This window comes from Hyalella azteca, unplaced genomic scaffold (assembly GCF_000764305.2).
Source record: "Hyalella azteca isolate HAZT.00-mixed unplaced genomic scaffold, Hazt_2.0.2 contig12726, whole genome shotgun sequence".
NCBI classification, from domain to species: Eukaryota; Metazoa; Arthropoda; class Malacostraca; order Amphipoda; family Hyalellidae; genus Hyalella; species Hyalella azteca.
The window spans coordinates 338047-361356 of record NW_025942676.1 but is presented as its reverse complement, the minus strand read 5'-3'; the positions used below and the strand labels follow the sequence as shown (position 1 = coordinate 361356).

The following is a 23310-nucleotide window of genomic DNA, read 5'->3' as shown; positions in this document are numbered from 1 at the left end:
GTTATCGATATTGATATAAAAAATTGCTAATGCTCTTGTCGTGGTAAAGATCTTCTTGGAGCGATGTGTTTAAAGCAGGAGTAGGTGCAGTTTTAGGTATATTTTAACTACGTAACTTGAACAAAAATTCTGTACATACCGAAGTATCAAAATAGTTCAAATCAATCCTTTAGAAGATCAAACGATAATTCACGATAAAGTTTGAAGCTTCAATTGCACACATTTAGGCCTGATGTGATTAGCATAAGAGTAGCAAGAAATGTCCTGGAACAAATTTTAAGATTTAGATGAGTGATTGAATCAACATCCGGGGCTGGAAATTAAATTTTTCTCATATTTTTTAACTTCTCATGAATTCTACTTCCAAAGAAAAATTTTCGTAAATTTAATAATTTTCGAAAACGTTCCGATGAACTCTGTGCAGCAATATCACTATTTGTATCATAGTTATAAGCTGCGGTATGTAGGACTTAATCAAATGGGGATGGGATTAAGCATGAACTTGTGTTAGGCAGGTCAATATGAAACTGTCGGTATGAGATATTTAAATATAAAATTTTTTCTTGCCATCTAAGTTGTGAATATCTGACTCTTGCGCAGGATCCTTTCTATATTCTCTAATCGTCAGCTGTAGTTAAAATAAACTGAGTTCATTTACCCTGTTGATGACTATTGGCAAACGCGTACAGTTACAATTAATACATATCAATACTACTTATACGTTTGATAAATCTCAATAATATGTTTCTCTGATCTGAGTAAACACGTAACGTAAATCTAAGATTCTTATTTTATTTACTGTCTTACATGGATTTTTCCAGCACTAATCACCATCACTCTAGTGCTGTCCATGATAGTTTGGAGTCTGTGGGCCACAGTAAGCACCGTGCACTGCTTGAACTTCTCACGAATGGTCCGCTGAATCAGCTCGTCTGCCCTATAAGGTCATAGTTTCTAGTTACAAAAATCATAATCCTAATTCAGATAATCAAGAGGAACATCATTTCGATATACCTCAGAGTACTAGATAAAGTAAATATACATTTTTTTAACAATCGAAATTTTGAATTTATTATCGTGAGGTCGCCAGATTTTCAATCATAACAAAATGTATTCTCTGGATTTTATTGGAAATAATTTACCAAACTTGAGTTTAAAAATTGTAAAACATGGTAAGAGAGGTAAAATTAGTTTCTTGTAAAATTTATCCATAAACTTTTTGAGTGCAAAGTTTTGGAGGCAGAGTGTTAAAGTTCATAATCGTTCAAGGACGATGTGATTCGTATTAAAGTTCACACGGATCCAATTGACAAATTGGAAGAGAAATTCTAAATTAAATTGTGAGGTTTTAACATCTGTCTCTAAGAAATGCACTTGGTGAAAATGAAATGTAAAAACAAGAAGCTTTTGAAACTGAGCTTTAGAAACTAAACGTCCAAGAAATCCTGACTCCATCAACTGTTTTTTTATAAAAGAGCGAAATGTTTGAGAATGATTTCTCACTCGGTTATGGAATGTGTGTTCTTCTCTTCAACTAAATAACAAATAACTATACAAAATGGGAAACAGTATAGACCCCTTTACCTACAGCTTTTTGGGTGTGAGCTGAGTTTAGTTTTTGCATTATAGGGTAGGCGTTGGCGCCAGGGCTTGTTTACGAGCTAAATTTGTGGTGCAGGGCTGCGCTCCCTACAAAATTAGAGTCAAATTGAGTAAGAAATATGTTCGCATGTCGATTTCATTTAATATCAGAGAATGAACATATAGTTTATGTCGTTTTATAAAATCGTCTCAATTCGGGCATTTTTATGAACTTTGCTGTCTCCATGCAGGACAAGAAAGTCTCTTTCTATACGAGTATACCCGTCAAAAATGCAGATTGCTCTACGTTCACGCTGCTCTTTTCTTTTAAACATGATCTCTGATTGTCAGTAATAAGCAATGCTGTAGCTCAACATTTGCCTTTTTTTGCTTCATCGCTATTTGCCCTCATGAATACGTTAAGTGAAATTACTTTGTAAAACAATTAGCGAAGAACGAACTCCATATATACAAGAAATCAACGTAATTCTCACTTTGAGTCGACGTTGGCGGTTGCCTCATCGATGAGCAGGATGCGGTTGTGCGAGAGGATGGCGCGAGCCAGACACACGAGCTGCCGCTGCCCCACACTCAGGTTGCTGCCGCCCTCCTCCACAGTCTGATCCAGACCGTCGGGGCTCGCCTGCACCCCCTCCTTCAGTTGCACCTTCAAACATCAAAGGAACATTAGCTACTCGAGTGAAAAAACTCTTCAGGAATTTGAAGCGTAGTGCTTGAGCAGATCATTCACTTTTTGAAGCTTTCCACAGCTCTGCTAAGTTGATGAAAATCAACACTATCATAGCAGAACAGCCATACATTCCGCTGTCCCTGACGGAAAAATTTACACTTTTATCAGTAAGAATGGATAATCGGCTAGAGATAGTTTCTGCTCGCTCAAGGCTCACAACAAGGCTCACTTTTCCCAATGAATTTCTGTGTTCGGGAGATCTTAATCTTTTAGCTCTACATCATATGATGCGGCGAATTGAATAATGCAAAAATGGCAACTAGATTACCATACCTCGTTGAGTGCATTCCATAGTTGATCGTCTGAGTACTCGTCGAACGGGTCTAAGTTCATACGAAGAGAGCCATTGAATAATACAGGGTCCTGTGAGAAAAATATACACATATCTATAGTACCTACTAATATCATATGCGCGCATGCAAAATTGTAAAATGATTGTACAACTTAACTTTCGCAAAGAAAATTGAAAAGCTACAGAAAAAATAGTATCAATTTAAAGTAAGGTCAATTTAATAAATTTAATGCGCAAATTAAATTAATTTTTCTTCCCATCTTGTAGACGAAAAATGTGATTTACACCACCTACCAGATTTTCAAAATAACCAGGTTATCCTCTGACCACAAATAGAAATCCTGGCAATTCCCAAATGTCCCACTTGAGGGATGATGGAAATGTTCTTGCGGAGAGTGTGCAGTCCGAGCTTGCCGATGTCCACACCATCGATGTTGATCTGTCCGGCGGGTTCCGTCAAGCGCAACAAGCACGAGATGAGCGATGACTTACCCGCCCCTGTACGGCCCACGATGCCGATCTGAAATAAACATCGCCGGTAACTAAGACGAGTTATTATCGAGCAGAAAATTTGTTCCCACATAATTAAACTCATAACAGCTGCCTATAACGCGTTCATTCACCACATACTTGAAGAAGTACATTATGAAAAAATTCGACATATTTTGATGAGGTCGTTCCTGAGTTTAGCTTTATCCTTATAGCTAAGAAGTACGAGCAATAAGAAATCATCATAGAAATTAACGCAGGAATTTTAAATTTATTGTTCAATATAAAATTTTTATTATTTAAGCAAATTTTGATTGCTTTTTCATTGTTTTTACCCGAGCTTCTACACGAATGAATTTTACCTAAAAACCTTTTGATTGAATTATGGGAACATTTCTCGGTATTTTTTCAGTAAAGTTTTAGTAGAAGAGTGGTTTACCGATCACATGATCTTGATATTTTATATTATTTTGTTGGGCACACACCATTTCCAAAAAATTAATAAAATCGACGCACTTTTTCACCTGACGAGATGGTGAATGAGATATTTTTCAGAACCATGGGCTGGTTTTCCTCATAACGAAGGCTTACGTTCCTGAAGTCAATTTGTCCAGAGGTTGGCCAACCAGGCTTTATGTTGGCGTCTGAAAACCAAGTGTTACAAATTTTGACAAAATTTAATAATCATAAGAAATATTACTCCAGTTGATTTTGCTGTAATATTATTTGAATATTCGCAGAAACATTAAATTGTAGCAGTTGACACTGACGTTTCTCTGGCTATATTATTACAAGCAATTCAACATATACAAGTACAGTAGATCAACAGATTCGATTTGGATTTAAAGTGATTATTATTCAGATTTTTCATTATTACCTGTTATATACATCTTTACAAAATAACGTTATTTATTATGAGAATAAAATGATAATGATAAAATGGGTAATTTGGGTGTGCCCTCGACCCACTAAAACGATTGCCTTTCATAATCTTTTCATGTTTCGAAAAATTCACATGAAGAAAGTGACATAGTCATAATACATATTAATGAACCATCCTTTCATTACGACGAACTTGGGTTACAATCGTTCATTGAAGCCGACTGAATTTTCACTTCACAAGTGCTTCTCTCCAGCCATTTCATGCATTGCCTTCATAACTCTTGGCGTTCCATTACATCAACCTTTTTCGCTATCAGAAACAATCGTTCAATATAACGGCATTGGTAAAATAGTTTTGAAACACAATATCAGAACTGAAACACATTATGTGGAACAGATATTATAAGCGGAAAACGGCACTGACATGAATAAACACAGAAGGTGTCAAGTCGAAGGGGACGATAATAATGAGTCTAGGCTCAGAAGGTGCATAAAATCTTATAGTTACTGTGCATATCTTAATAAATTCGTTCAAAATTATAGAGCGGAGGGTTTTTTGGCGATTAGAATATTCGTGGGAATTTTGTGGAAAGATGATCAGGTTGCCCTTTGTTCTGCTACAGCCACTCTCTTCTTGTTCAATGCGTGATTTCAGGCCAAAAAACTTTTTTATTGAATTATCTGCATCTTCAACTTTTCTTATCATGTGTGGAGACAAAATTTCTTGAAGCTGAAATTCCTCAATTCCAAAATTACATGTCACTAATTCCACAGATGAACAATATTCACAAAATAAACTACAAATTTATAGAGACATCATGAGGAAGTTAAAAACAACTCCATTGCATTACACGGTGTTTGACGAGCAATTGAAGTGATACAAGTTGCGTTGTAGACATGACGTACCATAAAACGAATATCTGAAATGTAAATTTTCATGCATGATATTTTCTTATGTTTGTCAATAGTATGCACGATATTTTCTTATGTTTGTCAATATTCGCAAACTTTGTTGAAAAGATAAGTTGCTAGAAGCACCCTGCAAAGCCTTTTGTTGTAGTTATAGTGCCACGAAAGAAACGTGAAAAAATTGAGGCACAAAGTAGCCAGAAAGAAAAAGCACAACCGAAAAAGGAAGTCAAAGAATATTATAGGTGCATAGCGAACAATTATGTTTGTTATGATGTATAGGATTAATTTGGGTTTGGAGAGGGAAGAATAGAACCCGGCCGTCAGAGCTTTGGAAAGTTTGCCCGAGGAGTGATGGGAGGGACGATATTTTTTTATTACCTAAGAGCACCAGCTCCTAGGAAAACTTCTATCTACTGCGTGACTCGCCTTCGTCCGAGATCAGTGAGGCCTCTGGCTGCAGTTCACTAAGCGCCAGCACCCGCTCCACAGAAATCATTTGGTTCTCCACCTCGGCTGACTGCCGAACTCCCCACTGAAGAGTGTTGGTGAGCATCAGTGCGCAGTAGATGGCCAGTCCAATGTCTCCACTGCGGTGGCCTGTTTGCCGCATTAACGATCGTCAATGTTTTACAAAAATATTTGCATTCAAACAATTTTCATATAAATGAAATTGTATTTGTGTGAGTAAATGAAATTGTATTTGTGTGAGATTTTTATATTTAATGCTAAAGGTTATTTAATTCAGACTTCCGGACTTCTATGTCTAAGGGTACACAGGCCTGCTAGATTCTAAAATTACCACATAGTTATGAAGATGATAATAACCTTGCGCATGGCACCCAAAAGATTGATTACAGAACTGAATGAACAAAATTTTTCATATATATGAGTTTGAACTACTTTCAGAAAAGTAGACTGTCAATATCATATCATTTTAGGCTGCTAGATGCACCTTGGCCGTACGTATTATTCACATAACAGTCATACAAAAAAATTAATCCACCGTCATCAATAGCTTTAAAAAAAGAAAAAAGGCAACTTATGCTAATGGCTATTTCGTAGGTATGTTAAACAATTTGGAATTTCGTTAGCAGAAAAGCAGAAAATCCATGAGTAGAAGTTGCATCAAATGTGCGCTATTATTCCTCAATGTTTAATTAATTTGAACTATATCATATGAATGATTGGCAGATTTGCTCGAGAAACGAACCTTGCTCAGCGATACAAGTGATGATGACGCAAGCGACAAAAAACGCTGAGAGGCCATCAAGTGAAAATCCGTACCATTGCGTCGTCGCTGTAATCATCGAATACGACGACGTGTGCAAATCCTGCGCATCCAAAAATATCCTACGGTCAATTTTGTCAAATAGGGCTCTTCAACCTAGACTCATTACATTCAAAATATTCAATTCGAGAAATCTAAAATGTTGAATCTAGAGCGAATTGAAGTAATCGTTGAGCGAGTGCAACTGAATGTAAACAAATATATCACCCAAAACTGCACAAAAACTGAATTGTTCCAAAACGATGTTAGCACAGCAGCAATGCAAATGAACTTCTAATATGAAAGCAGTGTATATAGGCTATTGGTAAGCATGATTTGTCAAAATCTACACACTGGCACGGATATTATGAAAATATGCAGATTTAATTGGTCCAGTGCAGAATTTTACTTCACCGATATGAATTCAAACTCTCTATCAACAGAGAAAGTTTCATATTAATTACACTTTAGGTCTTCTCCGAGTTTGTAATTCCTCTTGTTCTACTATAGATTATTGTAGAATTTTTTTCACATTGCACTAAGCACCATATCGGATCAGGCACACGACTCTGTTTTAATCCGCAATCTGCAGTTAAAAATTTCCAACCGTCCTGTCTCCATCGATGAATATTATTTTTAATTTTTCCCTCAATCAGAAGCTCTATTTTTTCAGCGAATGTCAGGATATCAGAGATAACATATCCACTCTATACTATTATAGTAGAACTCTGCCATAACACAAATGGACTTTCGATGTATTTGAGTCCATTGAAGGCTCAATGCACAATATTCGTTTAAAATGTATGAATTGCTTGAGACAAATCGAAAAACCTGTGTGTAACTCTTTAATTTGATGTAAAATTGCAACGACATTAGTTAATCACGATTGAAGTAAAAATTTAACGATAGATTTCATTGCTATTTAGTGCAAATTTATGAATTTCAATAGTCAATTACGAGAAATACATACTCGTTATAGCGCAGAACTTTTTCTCCACTTTGGAGCAAAGGCTCTCGTACAATGACGAGTTCATAACCCCGTGCCTTGTGACAGTAATTTCCGTTCCCGGTCAATAGATACTGGGGCTTCAGATCAGAATGTCATTGAAAAAAATTCGAGGTTTGAAAATGTTACAATTTAAATGTACATATAACAGAGGTGAGAGGTACATGTTGAGATATCAGATGTACCTTCCTTTACTCATTATTTTGAAAGTTCGTTTAATGAAAGCTCGTTTTTGCTTTTTTAGCTGGAATTTCATTCAAGCTGTAATTAAGCCCTGCGTTGGAGAAGCAACAAAAAAAAAATGGCGAATTGAATGATAACATAGCCAGTAGTACACTCTGAATGCTCAAAAAATAATTGTGAAATTATAACGTCCATAAATAAAATTAATTAAAGTTACTGATTGAACCTGAATGTGAATAATTAATCAAGATGCACCAACACGATTTTCTCACTTTTCAAAGCGCACCGGGCGGGCCGTTTGCAAGAAAACTTCCATACCATTCACATGTAATGCTAAGCGGGATTAATGAACGCAAATGGTTCCGATTGGGACTAGAAAGCCTGATAAAATAATGTATTTCTCAAAATAAATGTGAGCTTGGAAACTTAGAAAGAAATAATAAGGATTTGTGCTTACATTGTATACACACGAAATACAATCAAAATTAACTAATTCCTGTTCACACTTGAAATTCGATTGGATGAAAACAGTTACATTTGCATCGTTCCGAAGTAAAAAAAACTTGTGGTGCTATGAAAGCTATTTTTCATAGAAGCTATTCTATTACCGTTTTCATTATCAAATACAGATACATTTTATATGAAGAGAAAAAATTAGTTTTATTATTTAATTTTTTACGGGGTTCTGAGACTAGTTAAATCATGGTTGAAACTCAAATTTTATGGCGTTGAAATAAGGTTTTGTTTAAAAAAGGCTCGAAAACTTTTATTTCGAACAGTCGTTGTTCTCTACAACAGGATTTGTTTTCCTATTTATTTAGTACTAAATTCTTTTTATGTATTTTTCTTTATAAACCTATATAGTGGCAACAATCTAGAACACTCACATTATTCGGTGGCCGGACACAGACGACGACCAGGTTACATTTGCACTATCCCAGTTTCACTTTTTCAATGTTGACTTCGAAATATTAATTTAGCGTTATCTTGGCCTGGTTATACGTATAGTCTTATTTATGTACATTTGCTTTGTCATTTGGTTTTTACGCAGATATTAATTGATTAATCACTTAAAGTTGTGCGCTTAGAGCCTTATTGCAAGGAAATTGATCTGTGACAAACTTTCTCACTTAGGATTCAGATATTTATAGTTTTAATGATCAATTTATGAAGTTCTTTCATATAACGACACTATTATTGTGATATGTGGTTATGTGGGTCATTGTTCATTTCATATCACACTACTTAGTTCGATCTTAGATTTATACCGTCGTTATTTTCAGATCCACTTCACACGAGTATTTATCAAAGCCAAAAATTTGGACGTTTTTTAATCCTTTCGCTGGTAAGGCCAAATAAAGTTTGTGCCAGCGTCATACCTGAAGATGATCGAAGCCTCTGATGAAGGAGCGCTGGGTACGGAAGGCCCTGATGGTGGTCAGGCCGTCCAGAGATGTGCTCAGGTGGGAGAATACTGGACTGCGCGCTGCAGCAAAATTATTCTTTGCAGTTTGTAATGAAAGCTTGTTAATTAAGGTGTCGATCGAACGCCTGAATATTTCTAGACATTAATAGCTCATGTTTACGTACAATGATATGCAAAATATTGACGAAATGCTACCTAACTTCATGCTCATGATTGACACCACATTTTTTCAACCTATAGTTATTTCAGAGCAATTGATTGACGTTAAAACTAACATCTTTGATTTAAATGTTGTTAAAAAATCCTGGAATATTTCTAGAATTGCTAAAATGGAGTACACGGTCTTGACATCGAATGTCATCACCTGAATTAATCAACTCACATTTTTGTGGTCGTCTGTTTTTGGTCGTTCATTTAATTCTAAAAGAAACGAGAAAAACTAAAATCCCCAATTATTGCAGCGTAAAACGGAGTATGAAAGTACAATAATTTGTGGTACTAAATAAGTGGATTAAATGAAAAATCAAAATAAAATAGAACGAGAGTTTGACCACACCTGAGGTATCTGGCAGCAAATTAGCAACGAATTCGCTCAATCACGCATCCGCGGGGAAATGAGCTTAGAAAATGAATCAGAGCTATCATATATAAATTAAAATTTCATTAAGTTGACTTTAATTCCCGCAATTTTTTTCGAGGAATAGTGAGAAATTATTCGAAGAAGGTTCAAAGTAAGAGCTCGAAACCCTGTTCACAAAAGATTGTTAGTAAAAGTTGTGTGCGTCATGCAATGTTCAACTCTCACTGATTGCTTCCAGCCTCCTGATGTCTCGAGCGGTGTGCAAGTAGAGACGTCGCAGCAAGATAAGCACGACGACGAACACGGCGGTTGGGATGAACATGTAGGGGAAGACGAACCCGATCATTGCAATGATTCCCACTGTGTTCAATGATATCTGGCGAGAAAAATACAAATGTGCATGATGGGATGATTCAAAATAGTATAGCGCCAGTTTCTGATTAGACAAAAGTTAAAAATTATGATTATGGACATTAATGCAAAAATAATGCCAATATTATTGTTGTTGTTGTTGTTGCGGTACCACTAGCAAAATAAGGAAATAACGAAAGTTTATGCAGAGTGACCAGAAAGAGGAAGAAGAAATGTAGAAAACAAGAAAAGGCGAAACATCAAAACCTCGTTGAAAGTTTGCTTAACAAGGTTTGGGTGGGAAGTTTCGCTGTCTTGCATGGTTTGAAGATTTTCAATAGTACAAGACTAAAAATATGACATTTCAGATTCAGCTGTATGATTTGGCATTAAAACATTGATATATTCAAGTCAATTTTTTAAGCTAATTCACTGCCCAAGTGGAATATCGAAACAAGAGACTTACTGTCAAAAAGTCCCACAGACACATCGGCATAAGATCATCAATTTGTCCCATATCTTTGGTGAAGCAATTTAGCACATGACCTGAAATTTTGATAAAAGACCTGTTTAAAGCTTTATAATAGGAATTAAACTGTATTTTGAGTCTCATTAAATATGATTGAGAAACTTGCTCTCCATTTGTTTCAATTTCTCCCGTACCTGCTTATACATGCTGATCGTTTAGAATTTATTAATCTCAGAATAGTTAATGAATCCGTTATAGTTAAGATTAAAAGCATTTACAACGAATGCGTCATATTCTTCTCCTTTCCTGATTAGACGAATCTACTTCACTACGGTAAAAACATCTATGTATACAAGAAGCAGTTTTTGCGCTTTTCACTGCATTTTTCAATGAATTAAAAAAATATTTTAAAAATATCCAGACCCTAATGAAATTAATGTATTTTTTATTTGAAAAAATCATTGGATTGATTTTCCAATAAATAACTTCTGATTGATCTTATGAAAGAATGAGTCAATGTTCCCTGATCATTTTTAATATTATGCTGGAACTAATGCAGTTATATGGCATACAGATACCAATAGGCTGAGTATCGAAGTATCTCATGGGCGCGCGCATGACCGCTTGAAACATGTTGTCGTGTAGGCGTCGTGACGACACACAGCACATCATGAAGAATAACACAGTCCGTCCCAGAGACAGAATGAGTACGATACATACCAGTGCTGCTCAGAGATCATGAGAAGTTCAATATTTTATTATTGAAATAAATGAGACTAACGCATATAATCATGAAGAATAACAATGTTCGTCCCAGAGACAGAATGAGCACGCCACATACATGCTCAGAGATCACGAGAAGTTTTATATTTTATTATTGAAATAAATGAGACCAGCGCCTATAATTTTTTAGGACTAGACTGGTTTGCTGAACGTTTCAGAACAGAACTAACAAAGAACAAGCTCCATCATGCTTCCTTGAAAATCCTATTACACGATCTCAAAATTTTCTCCCATCGCCTTAATTATACTTCGCTTTCCAGAATATGATTGATGACTTAATTAACATATAAAAACTGCTAAAGGATTTAGAAGCTTCGTACGGTATAATTTGATGATTTCAAACCCAGAGTTGAGATTGATAAGAATGCGAAATACGGACTCAATCACAGGAATTTGTGAAATACCGCATTTGAGCAGTGATTTTGTCACTTTACGGTCATAAATACATCATTAGCACTCTTAAGAGAGTAAAATTTCGTCAAAAGTAAATTTCGGACTCGGTGGTTTTGAAAGATCAGCCAATATCTAAACCTTTAAATGCGCGGCCACAGCCAAAGCCGGACGCTAAAGGTTCCGATAAGCGACGGCCATGAGGATCTACGAGTTGTTGCCGAAATATGACAGCTGTTGTCAAACAATCTATAATTGACGACTCAGTGATCTCTGCGCTAGTGTCGACAGCGGGCAGTGTGATAAAAGGTCATTGCTACGGAAAATAAAACGGCCGTAAAGAATACCAGGGTATAGATGACGATAAACAAAAGCGCGGTGCGACAATAATTGTACATCAAGTGATCACTATTAGGATGTATGTCTCCCGACAAAGTGGGAAAGATTTAAAAGTCATTTGATGCATCTTATTGTGATAGGATAAATTGTCTATTAATTGCATTAAGAGCACCGGTTATTGTGAGCAATTTCTTGATATATAGATGATCATGATAGCTTGAAGATCATTATATTATTTAGAACATATGTATATGAAGACTATATATTTGCCGGATAGATGCACTTATTTTCCAACAATAGTTCTATATTTAGGCTGTGTTTCATCCCAAATTCTTCTTCTAAACTTTTTTCCTTAATATTAAATGCTGTAGTTCCATATCATCGCAAAATTTCATACGACTCAGTGAAACAACTTAGACGTATAAGGAAGCATTTAAAAAATGAAACAAAGGACTTTATGTGAGAAAAATTTCTAAATTATAGGAAGTGTAATTCATAACGATAAACTTGAAAATAAATGAAGGGTAAACTCACCGCCGTAGACTTGCGCAAAAGTGAACGACGTGAATGGCACGTCAACTTCCAACCCTTTCGTGGTCTGGTTAAAGATGTTGTGGCCGTTGATTGCGCCTTGGTGTGTTTGCCCATGCAGCTCATTAGTCCTAAAACAATTAATTAGTTATAAACACCTCATTTATTGTCATATAAAAGTAGTATTAGATCGTTTGACCATTCTGTTACCACAAATGTGTTATACGATACTGTTCGTACTTAACCCTCGTCCATAGTACAAATATTTCAGTATCGGTATCGGTTTTAAGTCATTATTTGACTTCACTTTTTGAAATGTTTGTTAAAAATTCTTTATCATATCATTATAAATCTATAATAAATTTTTATTATGCCTAAATTCGATTGATGGAGAAAAAAACAATGGATTTTATTTACGAAATATCCGTTCTCGGCGAATGACGTCGACGTTTGCCGATGTTTGCAGTGTCCGACATCGAACAATTTGCATTTTTTTGCGCGCACAACATATCTTGCTTTGCTTACGTTAGAGACTTCAATCTCCTGCATTAAATCTATTGAAAATTTTATTTTATTACTGACTAGCTGCAAGTGAAATATCCTCAATGTGTTATTTAAATCTTGATTAACAAATGGTTCCCGTTAGCATGTATTATATTATGTTACATGTTATACTCATTTTTATAACAGATTCATTAACCATTACTAATGTTTTTCATGGTATGGTAATTGGAGTTTTCGCCTGGGACAATGAATTATGTTCGTGATAGAACTTCAATATAAGTGAAATAGGCATAAATTATTTTTCTGACTACTAAAACTGTCAGTGAAGTGACATGCATGAATGACGTATAAAAACTTAACATGTTTTTAACCATTACGGAGAGCACGTACTATTTAATACCAATGTATTTTCAAATTTAACCGTGTGATATACCACAAAACGAAGTCAATTGTTCACGTGATCAGCCAATTGTTCACGTGGTCGCTCGCCTGCCACAAAATTCGAGTATTTTTGTTTTATAATGTCTCGCTAGCCATTAGCCCAGCAAGTAGCCAGTACCGCTCTACACGATGCCATAAGCACCTTAACTATAATTGGCGGTTAGTACTGGCCCAAAGTAAACGCTCCTAGAGCTTGAATCAATTTTTAGATGTGTATTGCATTACCAAAAAGAAAGGTTTATAATTTAAAGCGCGCACTAAAATTTTAATGTGTCAATTTCATAAATTTGACAGAAGTAATAAAGTATTATTACTTCTATGCTCATATTTTCCATACGCGTTTCCAGTGAGTATTGCAAAGAGCAAAACAAAAACTTGAAAGGATAAATCTGTATGATCCACTAGGTTGAAATATTTTTTTAGAATTGGCAAATAAGATATATTTACCGAAAGACGAAATGAGAGGGTGATGTCACTTAGTACTAAGGCGCAAAGTTCCAAAAGATTTCTTCAAGTTACCATTCAGCCAGACAAGCAATAAACTACGTATGCTATTGGTTTATTTGATAATGCAAATAAGATCATTTCAAATTATTTAAAAGAAGTGGACGGTTGTGCGAAAATAGTACATTTACCGATAGCAGGTAATTCGAGCCGAAATTTATATTCTCGTCTAACTTTTTGAATAATCAATGGCTCACCATAATGATAGCCAAAAATCTGATCCTGTATAAGCAACTTGAGTAATGAGGTTTGAGAAAATGAGTAGCGTGATCCAGGCCCAAGATCCGCCATTGAGGAAGTACTGCAGATACACGGCTGAAGAGACTGAGCCCACCGAACGCTGTTCCTCTCGTGCAACGATAGGCATCTCTTCTGTTGAACTTCCATGTCTCTCCTGTGTCAGCAGCGGATAAATTATATCTTTGCCACATAAGAGTTGTATTCAAGATCTTAGTTAAGCAGTAACAAAATTATCAGTTATTTAATCACGTCATTAATTTACTACAGTTGAAAAAAATGATTAAAGCAATTTTACACTCGGTAGCAGAGGTATCCATCGCACAATATGAACCCAGTTAATCGAGCATCAATAAAGAAGTGATCTGGCAACTCATGATGCTAGTGGAAAGAAGAGACAAAAAGCTTGCAGAACAGGAGGAAGAGAATATGACATATCTTTTGCAGTTTCAAGAAATTTTGTCCGCTGTCAATCTGGTGTCTCATTACATTAATTATAATTATATTATATGATTAGATCATATGTAATTGAGACGTAATATTCACTTGATCTGATAGAGATTGATGGAAAAGTACTAGACATGAGTCAGTGTCTGGAATTTAGTAATGCACCCCGCAGTAGTTGACAAGCGCTCTGCGATGTAACGCGTCGGTTGAGTTCTCTGACCTTATACGGTCGACGCGGTAGCTTATATACCTTTATATCGTAACTCTCATGTATAACCACCCCGTATATCAAGATATGTATGTTATCTAGACAGCTGTGTCTTACTATGTCCTTCACGACCTTGATCACGTATCACGATCCTCAGGTGGCGCTTAATAAATGAGTAATAAGTGAGCGCTGATAATTTAAAGAAAATCAATGTCAGAATGCCGATGGAAAAAAACATAATTTAGTAATCGAAATAATAATACAAAGTTGGAGATTTCTATCATTCAAATTCTGATTTAAATTGGAATTAATATGCATGAGAGATCCTAACTGGAATATTTGACTGTTCGAAAACTGGACTGCAGCAGATTTTTGTAGAAACATAGTATTTTTCTAAATTTTTCCACTTTTAAAGCGCAGCCGCAAATTCTAGAAATTTAAAATAAATAAGTTTGGTCATTCAAAGAGGCTTTTCCTCTTAAAAGAGAACGCTCGGTTCTGCAGTAAAATAATCCCTTAATAGATGCAAATAGAATTTGCCAGTATTTACTGCTATTTCGCGATGAAGAACTTCTACTGGGAAATGATAAGAGCATTGATCTTTGATCCCACATACGAGAAATCCATTCCTTCGACGTCACAAATAATCTCGTCATGCTTGATGGCCCGGCACTTATGATGAAATCGGCGAAACCGTTACATACTCCATCATTGTTTTATTCAGTTTGATTATTAAGACGCACTGACAAATTAAAAGCGGAAAAAATAGATTTTTCAGTGAAATTCGGATTTGTTCAGATTTCGAACAAGAATCCGAAAGTTTAATCACCAGATTTCTTTCTTGACGCTGATGAAACGTTTCAAAACCTTCTTCCGAAGCCATCGGAACTCTTTTCTCAGTGTTGGTGTTAGTCTCCATGCTCCCATACTTGGAGGCATTAGATTGTCCTGCAATACAGATATGTTTTTAGTCTTTAACTTGAATAAAATGAACGATCGTGTTCAGAAAAAATATAATATTATTAACTTATACAATTTATCAAATGAGACGTGCATGTGAACTTCACATTAAAATATTCGCACGAGCATCAAAAAAATTTTGATATGTTTGTGCTTCAAGTTCCAAGGGTGTAATGTGATGTTTTATGGTGCGACTTTATGTTTCGGTGGCGTTCAGTGCGGCTTGCGTCCAACTGTCTAAGTGTGTATTACTTTAATATAAGATCGGTTTGTGTGGATACTGTGTGCTGTGGTCATAAGAAAAAAATGCATGTTACAGACAAGTTTTCCATCACTCATGCTATGTCTGAAACAAATGCCTTGGATAACGGGATGCTCTTTCCCGACGACTATAGAACTGGTTGAAGCTCGGTTATGCAAATAATATTGAAATATGACATTTTAATTCACGAGGGACTTAATAAGAATTAATAGAAATTGTTATAAAACCAAATGTTTTACACACATTCACAATATTATAAGAACAGCGAAAAATTGGTATGAGCTGGTAAAAAAAATTAACTGTAATAATTGTCGTACCTCGTTGTAGAATATTTACGGTGAAACGGGGAGATGAAAATGTGGATGAGGCGGGACTCAGCTTCATAGAGTCAATCGTCATCATCTCTAGCCCGATGTTGCTCCTCTGAAGTTCGATGAAAGGGCCAAAAAATTCGCATTTTCCCTGTGCAATTACACAAAGATTGAGCTGAGGGATGTTTAACCAAAAATCACTGAACAGTCAGTCAATGTCAATCGAATATTCGATTAATTTTGTCAAATACTTCATCACAAATTTCCATGCATAACTGCATTTGGATGTCATTGGTGGCTCATAACCCATTTGACACTTTATTAAGTAACTGAAATTCCATAGATACCATATACAATGAGGTATTGTTTGGGAAGGATGTGCACACGAAGACTTGTGTTCGATAGTCACATTCATCACAACACATTAAATGCGATCAACATTTCGTTAATATTTTCGTACTAGGACAAATATTCTTGCCACAGTTATAGAATAGAATGGAATAGAATAGAAGTGTCGGCGTTGAAGAAATAGGCCCATGGCCTGTTGCCGATTCTTGAACTTTTCGTGACTTGATTCACAAGGGATCCGGCCTTTGGAACCCGATCTTTCCATAGCTGACGATTGATTGAAATAGCTACTGGACTTATTGCCTGGTCCGTAATTTGCTAGGCATTTTAAGACTGAACATATGCTCCTGCATAGCTTCGTCTGGACTTATTGCCTGGTCCGTAATTTGCTAGGCATTTTAAGACTGAACATTGCTCCTGCATAGCTTCGTCTAGTCTGTTTTTGAAGATTTTCATGCTCGAAGCGTCAACGATGCAATCAGGGAGGCTGTTCCACATGTCGGCGACTCGAAGCGAGAAGAAATGTTGTCGCATGGCTGTGTTCCAACGCTGTTTTTTAGTTTATAGCCGTGGCCCCTGGTGTTGGTTCTTGTTTCAAATTCTAGCAATCCTTCTGGGACCTTGTATAAGCCATGAGTATACTTGTATACTTCAATGAGGTCCCCACGCAGACGTCGATAACGGAGGCTTGGAAGCTTCATAATCTTTAATCTTTCCTCATAAGACTTGTCTTTCAAGCCCGGAACTATCCTTGTTGCGCGTCTTTGAACACTCTCTACTAAATTTGTGTCCTTTTCAAATTTCGGTGACCACACGACGTTTCCAAACTCTAGGTTCGGCCGCACGACAGCAACAAACAACTGCTTCATCGTTTCTGCATCTAGGAACTTGAAAGAGCGTCTGATCAGTCCAAGTCGTTGATTGGCTTTATTCGCTTGACCTTCAATATGCTTAGAAAATTTCAACTTATTGTAGATATTAACTCCTAAATCCTTTTCCGTTGTCGACTTCGACATCATCACTCTGCCGTTGCAACCGTGTCTTCTCATACTGTAATCTTGCTGTTCATTATTCTTGCTAAGGTGGATAACTTTACATATGTCTGCGTTAAAACGCAGCTGCCACTTATCAGCCCAGTCAACCAGCCTGTCAAGATCACCTTGCAACTGTACTTTTTGCGACGTATTCTTCTCTGTATTATAAATTTTTGTGTCGTCAGCATACATCGAGCAAACGCTAGACACAGCTTCTGGCAGATCGTTTATAAACGCAACGAATAGAATAGGCCCGAGAACGCTTCCTTGTCGCACGCCGCTGCGCACTGAAGCCCAGTCTGATACGGACCCATTAATAATGACACGTTGTCGCCTCCCTACTAGAAAATCTCTGATCCATTTGAGTACATTACTCTCAATTCCCAAAGACTTCAATTTACGCAACAGCCGCTCATGTGGGACACTGTCAAATGCCTTGGCAAAATCGAGGTATACTGCATCTACTGGCTCCCTTTCATCCAGCAGGCGGGTCCATTCGTTCAGAGTCGACAAGAGGTTAGTGGTGCAGGATCTCCCGGCAATAAAGCCGTGTTGACAGTCTGATAGGAGATTATTAGCAGTCAAATGATCTATCGATCGATCCCTCACAACAGATTCCATTACCTTGCAAACGACACTTGTCAAACTGACAGGGCGATAGTTGCCCGGGCAGCTTTTGTCACCTTTTTTTTATTATAATTGGGAAATTTTGAAAGCTATGTCGTCTTTCGATTTTGTTTCACAGATTCTGCAATAATAATATTCGATATAAATTTATGTTGTTTTCAAACCTAAATTTCGTAGAAGTTTACAAATGTCAATACCTCATCTGAGGGATGACTGGTTATTTTACTAAATTTATGCACATTTGCGTGAAGAAAAACAAATAATTTGCTGTGGAAAAATGTTGTTTCACTTTTTCCTATCATGTTACCGTATTCTTATTAGGGTAATTACTCGTTGATTATTATTTACGGTTCAGGCTCGTGAACGAAAACACCAGCACGGAAAAGTTATGTTTTATGCTATCCCCAATAATATCTTTAAGAGGTAACAAATACAATCAAAGGACAATATGATACCACTGGTTTATTCTCATAATTTAGTTTGAAGCGAGTCAAAATAATCAAAAGAATCTATGAAGTTTTCTCATGTAGGTGGAATGGAAATGGAGTGAAGTTCATGCCTTCCGTCACCTGATTATCCATAAATTAAAACTGAAAACGACTTTATAGCAATAAACATTCCAAATGATTGCGTCAGTTCTTGACAGTGTTAGTGATAATGTGTAGCAATTGATACCAAAAAATCTTCTCGCCTTCCATATTTACCACAGAAATCTGAAATTGTTTGTGGAATAACACTGTAATTAAGTTATTTTTGGAAACACTCATTAGAAGTGTCAGGTCCTTTGCTATTTCGTGGCCGGACCTGAGGCTTCCTATGGCGTTGAGTACTTAATAGAAGTCCTCAGGGTCCTGGATAGTCTTGATTATCGTCCTACTCTTAGACTGACGGCAGGAAGGGAGTGAAACATCACTTTACTCATAATAGTTCACTATTGACAGTTCGATGGTGCGGAGGTTTAAAGGATTGACCGGAGCTGTCAGCAAGCACCGCAGGTGCATGTTTATAGGCTGACACAGGCTATCTGACTGCTCCGCGGCCCGGCTTATTTATGGCTTCGTTGTGACGTCACTGATGGTGACGTGGCCAACTGCCGATGGTGGAAGGCGGATATCACGTTTTCTATTTTACATAGGTATTTAACTCCTGACAGAAGCTCCGTTTCATTTTTAAAATCTTGGATGCATGGATCACTCGCTTACAAAAATTTATCCACAAACTGAGCTCACATAATATTTTTTTCTATGATGGTAGAAAAATCGTTCAAGTTCGTTCATGCATATAATTCCGCTGCTTGTAATTCAAGAGGATCGACGGTCGGGTATGATGCTGTAATGGTCTCATATGTCTGCTTTACATCATTTTCAACCGCTCCATATCCTCGAAGTTTCTTTTTAAAGAAAAATACGTTATCGATGGAAATGAGTTTTCCTCTTATGATGTTTCCTTATTATGCCTTGTCTTTGCTACGTCTTTTTTTTTGACTACCTTAGGTTTTTTCACCTAAATACGTCTGCGTCTTTCTTTTTACAACCTTAGGTTTTTTACGCCTTGTGCAGGTTGCTGAATCAAATTTTTCGTGCTTATTAAATAAGCTTAATTTTACACCTTTGCTCCTGCATGCCATTCACAAATGTGGAAATCAGGTCGGAGTGATTATGAAATTCTTGTGAAAAAACTAATTTCAAACGAGTTACTTAGAGCTTATGTAGAATTATGCTCGGTCTCGGGATTATTTGATCGCATAATTTAAACATGTCAAATTTTTGCAATTCATATTGTCAAGTATCCACTGTCTTCCATATATACCATCGCATCCATGATGTCCGTAGAATAATATGGTTCAGCATCTTGTACCAGAACTCTCAAGGCTCATTATTCGGGGGATATTTTTGTTGCAATTTCAAAATGGAGTCATTTAAGTTTAAAAAGACTCAGTGTATACGAGAATTATCATTCTAAATCCGTTCATTTTCGGCAAACTTAACATAGAAAGACCACTCAGAACTCAGTTCTAAGCTACAGCATCTCATAGCAGTATTCAAATGATTGCACAATCAGTCAATGCTATTTCTTTGACAAGACTTCGAAATTTCAAATATTAGTTAACTCCAAAAAATTTGGATATGTGATTGTTGAATATGTCTCAATTTTATTAATATTATAAAAATATCTCATCAGTAACGAATAGGAAATGTAAAATTTGTCAAAACGGCTCTTAATTTGACGTATGTCATAATTAATGATTATTTTATATTTAATGAATTTAAGAAAATTTATGTTTGTCATGCTATTTTATTGTTTGATTGAAGCATGATACAAATTTACGATCGTACTTAGAACTCTAGTCCTGCACGTGGCATCGTGTCTTATGGGCGGCAACGCGCAAGCTAGAGGTCCCGGGTTCGATCTTGGGCAAGGTTCAGCTTTGTTCCAGCGGAGAGTTAAATGTAAATGAATAGGAGGGGTCTCTATATATACCTATATCTAATGTCGCTCTCAGTAATACCATGCTCATATAATGTGAAAGACATTATGGTTCACGGATATTGATTTCTGGCCATTTATCAGCATATCAGCATTGCATGATGATGATACCAGCCTTCTGAACTAGCTTACAACATCATTCTAACGCAGCAAACGAAGGTCATTTCAATTTAAAATCAATCAGGCAATTCCCGCTCGGAAGGAACTACTTTTTGTTTAGATATTGTATCAAGCTTCAGTAAACTAGCATCAACTGACAGATCAAAAATGACTTTAACCTGAAGCTAACTCGTACTTTATTCAGATCTAAATTGTTCATCAATTTACAATTAAGATCAAACGTATATTTCCTCATATTTTATTATAGGGTCAACAAAAAAAAGCGATGGATCACGGCAGGTTTTTCTCTTCGATAGATCGGTAGAATCATTTAATATTCGAAAGACATGCGTTGAAAACTAGTGTTTTAATAGTGATAATATCATGGATAGCTTCAAATGAAAGAACAAGTGAAAGATTAGTCAAAATTTTAACTCTAAAACCTTTGCTGTTAATTCATGGGCAGGCTAGAACGGTAGTGGGTAAGTTAATGATCAAGAATTTGTTCTCAGCAGTGAAAAATTATCAAGATTACCACTTATTTCACCTGAAAACAGTATTCGTGTCGGAAAAAATGATAGGGTTTCGAATATATTCGTTGATGGAATGTATTAAAGAGGCTCCGTCTCACCTCGAGCAGCACGAGGATGTTGTGGGCCGCGCTGATGTACTGCAGCTGGTGGGCTCCGTCTCACCTCGAGCAGCACGAGGATGTTGTGGGCGGCGCTGATGTACTGCAGCTGGTGGGCTCCGTCTCACCTCGAGCAGCACGAGGATGTTGTGGGCGGCGCTGATGTACTGCAGCTGGTGGGCTCCGTCTCACCTCGAGCAGCACGAGGATGTTGTGGGCGGCGCTGATGTACTGCAGCTGGTGGGTGACGAGGATGACAGCTTTACGACGCAGGTATCCGCGGATGCAGAGGTCGAACAGCTGCTTGCCCACAGCCGCGTCTACTGCGCTCAACGGATCATCCAGCAACACAACATCGCCATCCTGGTACAGCGCTCTGACCATATTTTTCAAATAGTGAAACAATTTCCGCACATAGTACTGATGCCTTTCTTTGCAGCATTGTAATTAACCAGCTGTTCGCTGTTAATTGTGTTTGTAATGTCTGAAATATCATGGCTGTATCACAGGTCAGTAATTGGTAGAACATCTAGTGGTTGTTATACCTTTATCGATTCACTTAAATCATAAACAAAACATTTCGTGATAGTAGATCAATTTTGATATGAGAAAATTATCAATCATACCGAAGCAGCTGTTCTTATGTTGCATTCCTTCGTTGTATATTGAAGTAAATTATTATGTTATGTACACGATGTTCTGGAGATAATATCTTGAATGTACAATAAGAAGCCAATCCCCTATTTCACCAGTTTCAATTGTTGCAAATTTAATTTCTTCGCTGAATTACTAGCTATAGTGCACAAATAGCTGTCAATATTTCATGTTCCGAAAAATCGTCGAAAAAATGGTCTGACCGGCATTTCAGTTACATATCGAAAAATGATAAGGAAATCTGCAATTTATATTGACTGACTGTAAAAGAGAGTTGATCAGCGTTAAGTCTCGAACGAAAGATCTCTGAATAATTCAGTGCAAATAAAATCTGTACGCGTGATTAGATATGTATTAAGGACTTAAAAGTAAGGATATTTCTCGTTACCTCTTCAGCTACCAGACCATTCGATTTATTTCCAAATATATGTCATATGATATCACTAATTAACTTAATTGATGAATCCAGCGTATAGTGATCAAATTGGAGATGCTGGATGCGTACTCACATATCGGAAAAACATTAATTAGAGCCGACCTGCTATATGTTGTTCGGATTTTGGAACACTGCCGCTTTTATCTTGAGTAATTACTGCGTGCACTGACAATAAGTTGAATTATTTAAAAATAATTTTTAATTATAGGATGAATATTGTGATTACCTGTTAAAGATGAGTTTTCAACAATGAGCGAAATCGGTTGCTAAGTAATTCGTTAATTTTAGATTAGTTATATAGTGCAACATTACTGCGTATAATAATGAGGCTTCATGGATTCTTAAAAGGACGTTCTCGGGTTTAATAGGGGATGAAATTGCATAAAATTGTCCACAAATGCATAATGCTATCAAATTAATTTTTGGCATTGAAAACCCCCGTCCATCTAAAGTACTTCTCCTATTTTAAATATGCCAATTATTCACAGTTTTCGAATGTTAGAAACTTCACAAATAAATTATTTCGATCGATAATTTTGATTATTTTACCGATTGCCATACAACTAAAGTTAACAGGATGGTTTAAAATTGAAATACAACAAATTAATTTTTTCTAAGGCGCTCGAAGGATTGAATAACCCAAACATGATCATTGTAAATTCCATGGTTTGACCCAAATCTAAATCTTCATTACCCACATATAATCCACAAGGAGGCCCACCAATTTAGTTGGCTTTTATTCTCAGTTTGACGCAAATATGATAGGATCGGGTCCGATTGCATGAGTATTAATCCTACTCCAAACCATTCGGGGCGCATGTACTCGATTCTCCATGTTTCTGCATTAATTCACTTAATAGACTTTGTTTAAGTATATAATTGCTGTGA

The 23310-nt window shown here is 36.5% G+C and overlaps 1 protein-coding gene across 1 annotated transcript in view; it reads right to left on the bottom strand.

Annotated features, from left to right (window-relative positions):
• LOC108668865 (ATP-binding cassette sub-family C member 4) overlaps positions 1 to 23310 on the bottom strand; it is a 33085-nt gene that overhangs the window by 266 nt on the left and 9509 nt on the right. The window contains exons 12-24 of the mRNA XM_047883364.1: positions 21397 to 21708; positions 12236 to 12363; positions 10768 to 10914; positions 10187 to 10266; positions 9595 to 9745; positions 8743 to 8849; positions 6118 to 6238; positions 5322 to 5504; positions 3630 to 3757; positions 2989 to 3144; positions 2606 to 2695; positions 2076 to 2248; positions 808 to 937 (exon numbers count right to left, since the gene is read on the bottom strand). Of these exons, the coding sequence (XP_047739320.1) occupies positions 808 to 937; positions 2076 to 2248; positions 2606 to 2695; positions 2989 to 3144; positions 3630 to 3757; positions 5322 to 5504; positions 6118 to 6238; positions 8743 to 8849; positions 9595 to 9745; positions 10187 to 10266; positions 10768 to 10914; positions 12236 to 12363; positions 21397 to 21708 (1906 nt within the window). The remainder of the gene's footprint in view (positions 1 to 807; positions 938 to 2075; positions 2249 to 2605; positions 2696 to 2988; positions 3145 to 3629; positions 3758 to 5321; positions 5505 to 6117; positions 6239 to 8742; positions 8850 to 9594; positions 9746 to 10186; positions 10267 to 10767; positions 10915 to 12235; positions 12364 to 21396; positions 21709 to 23310) is intronic.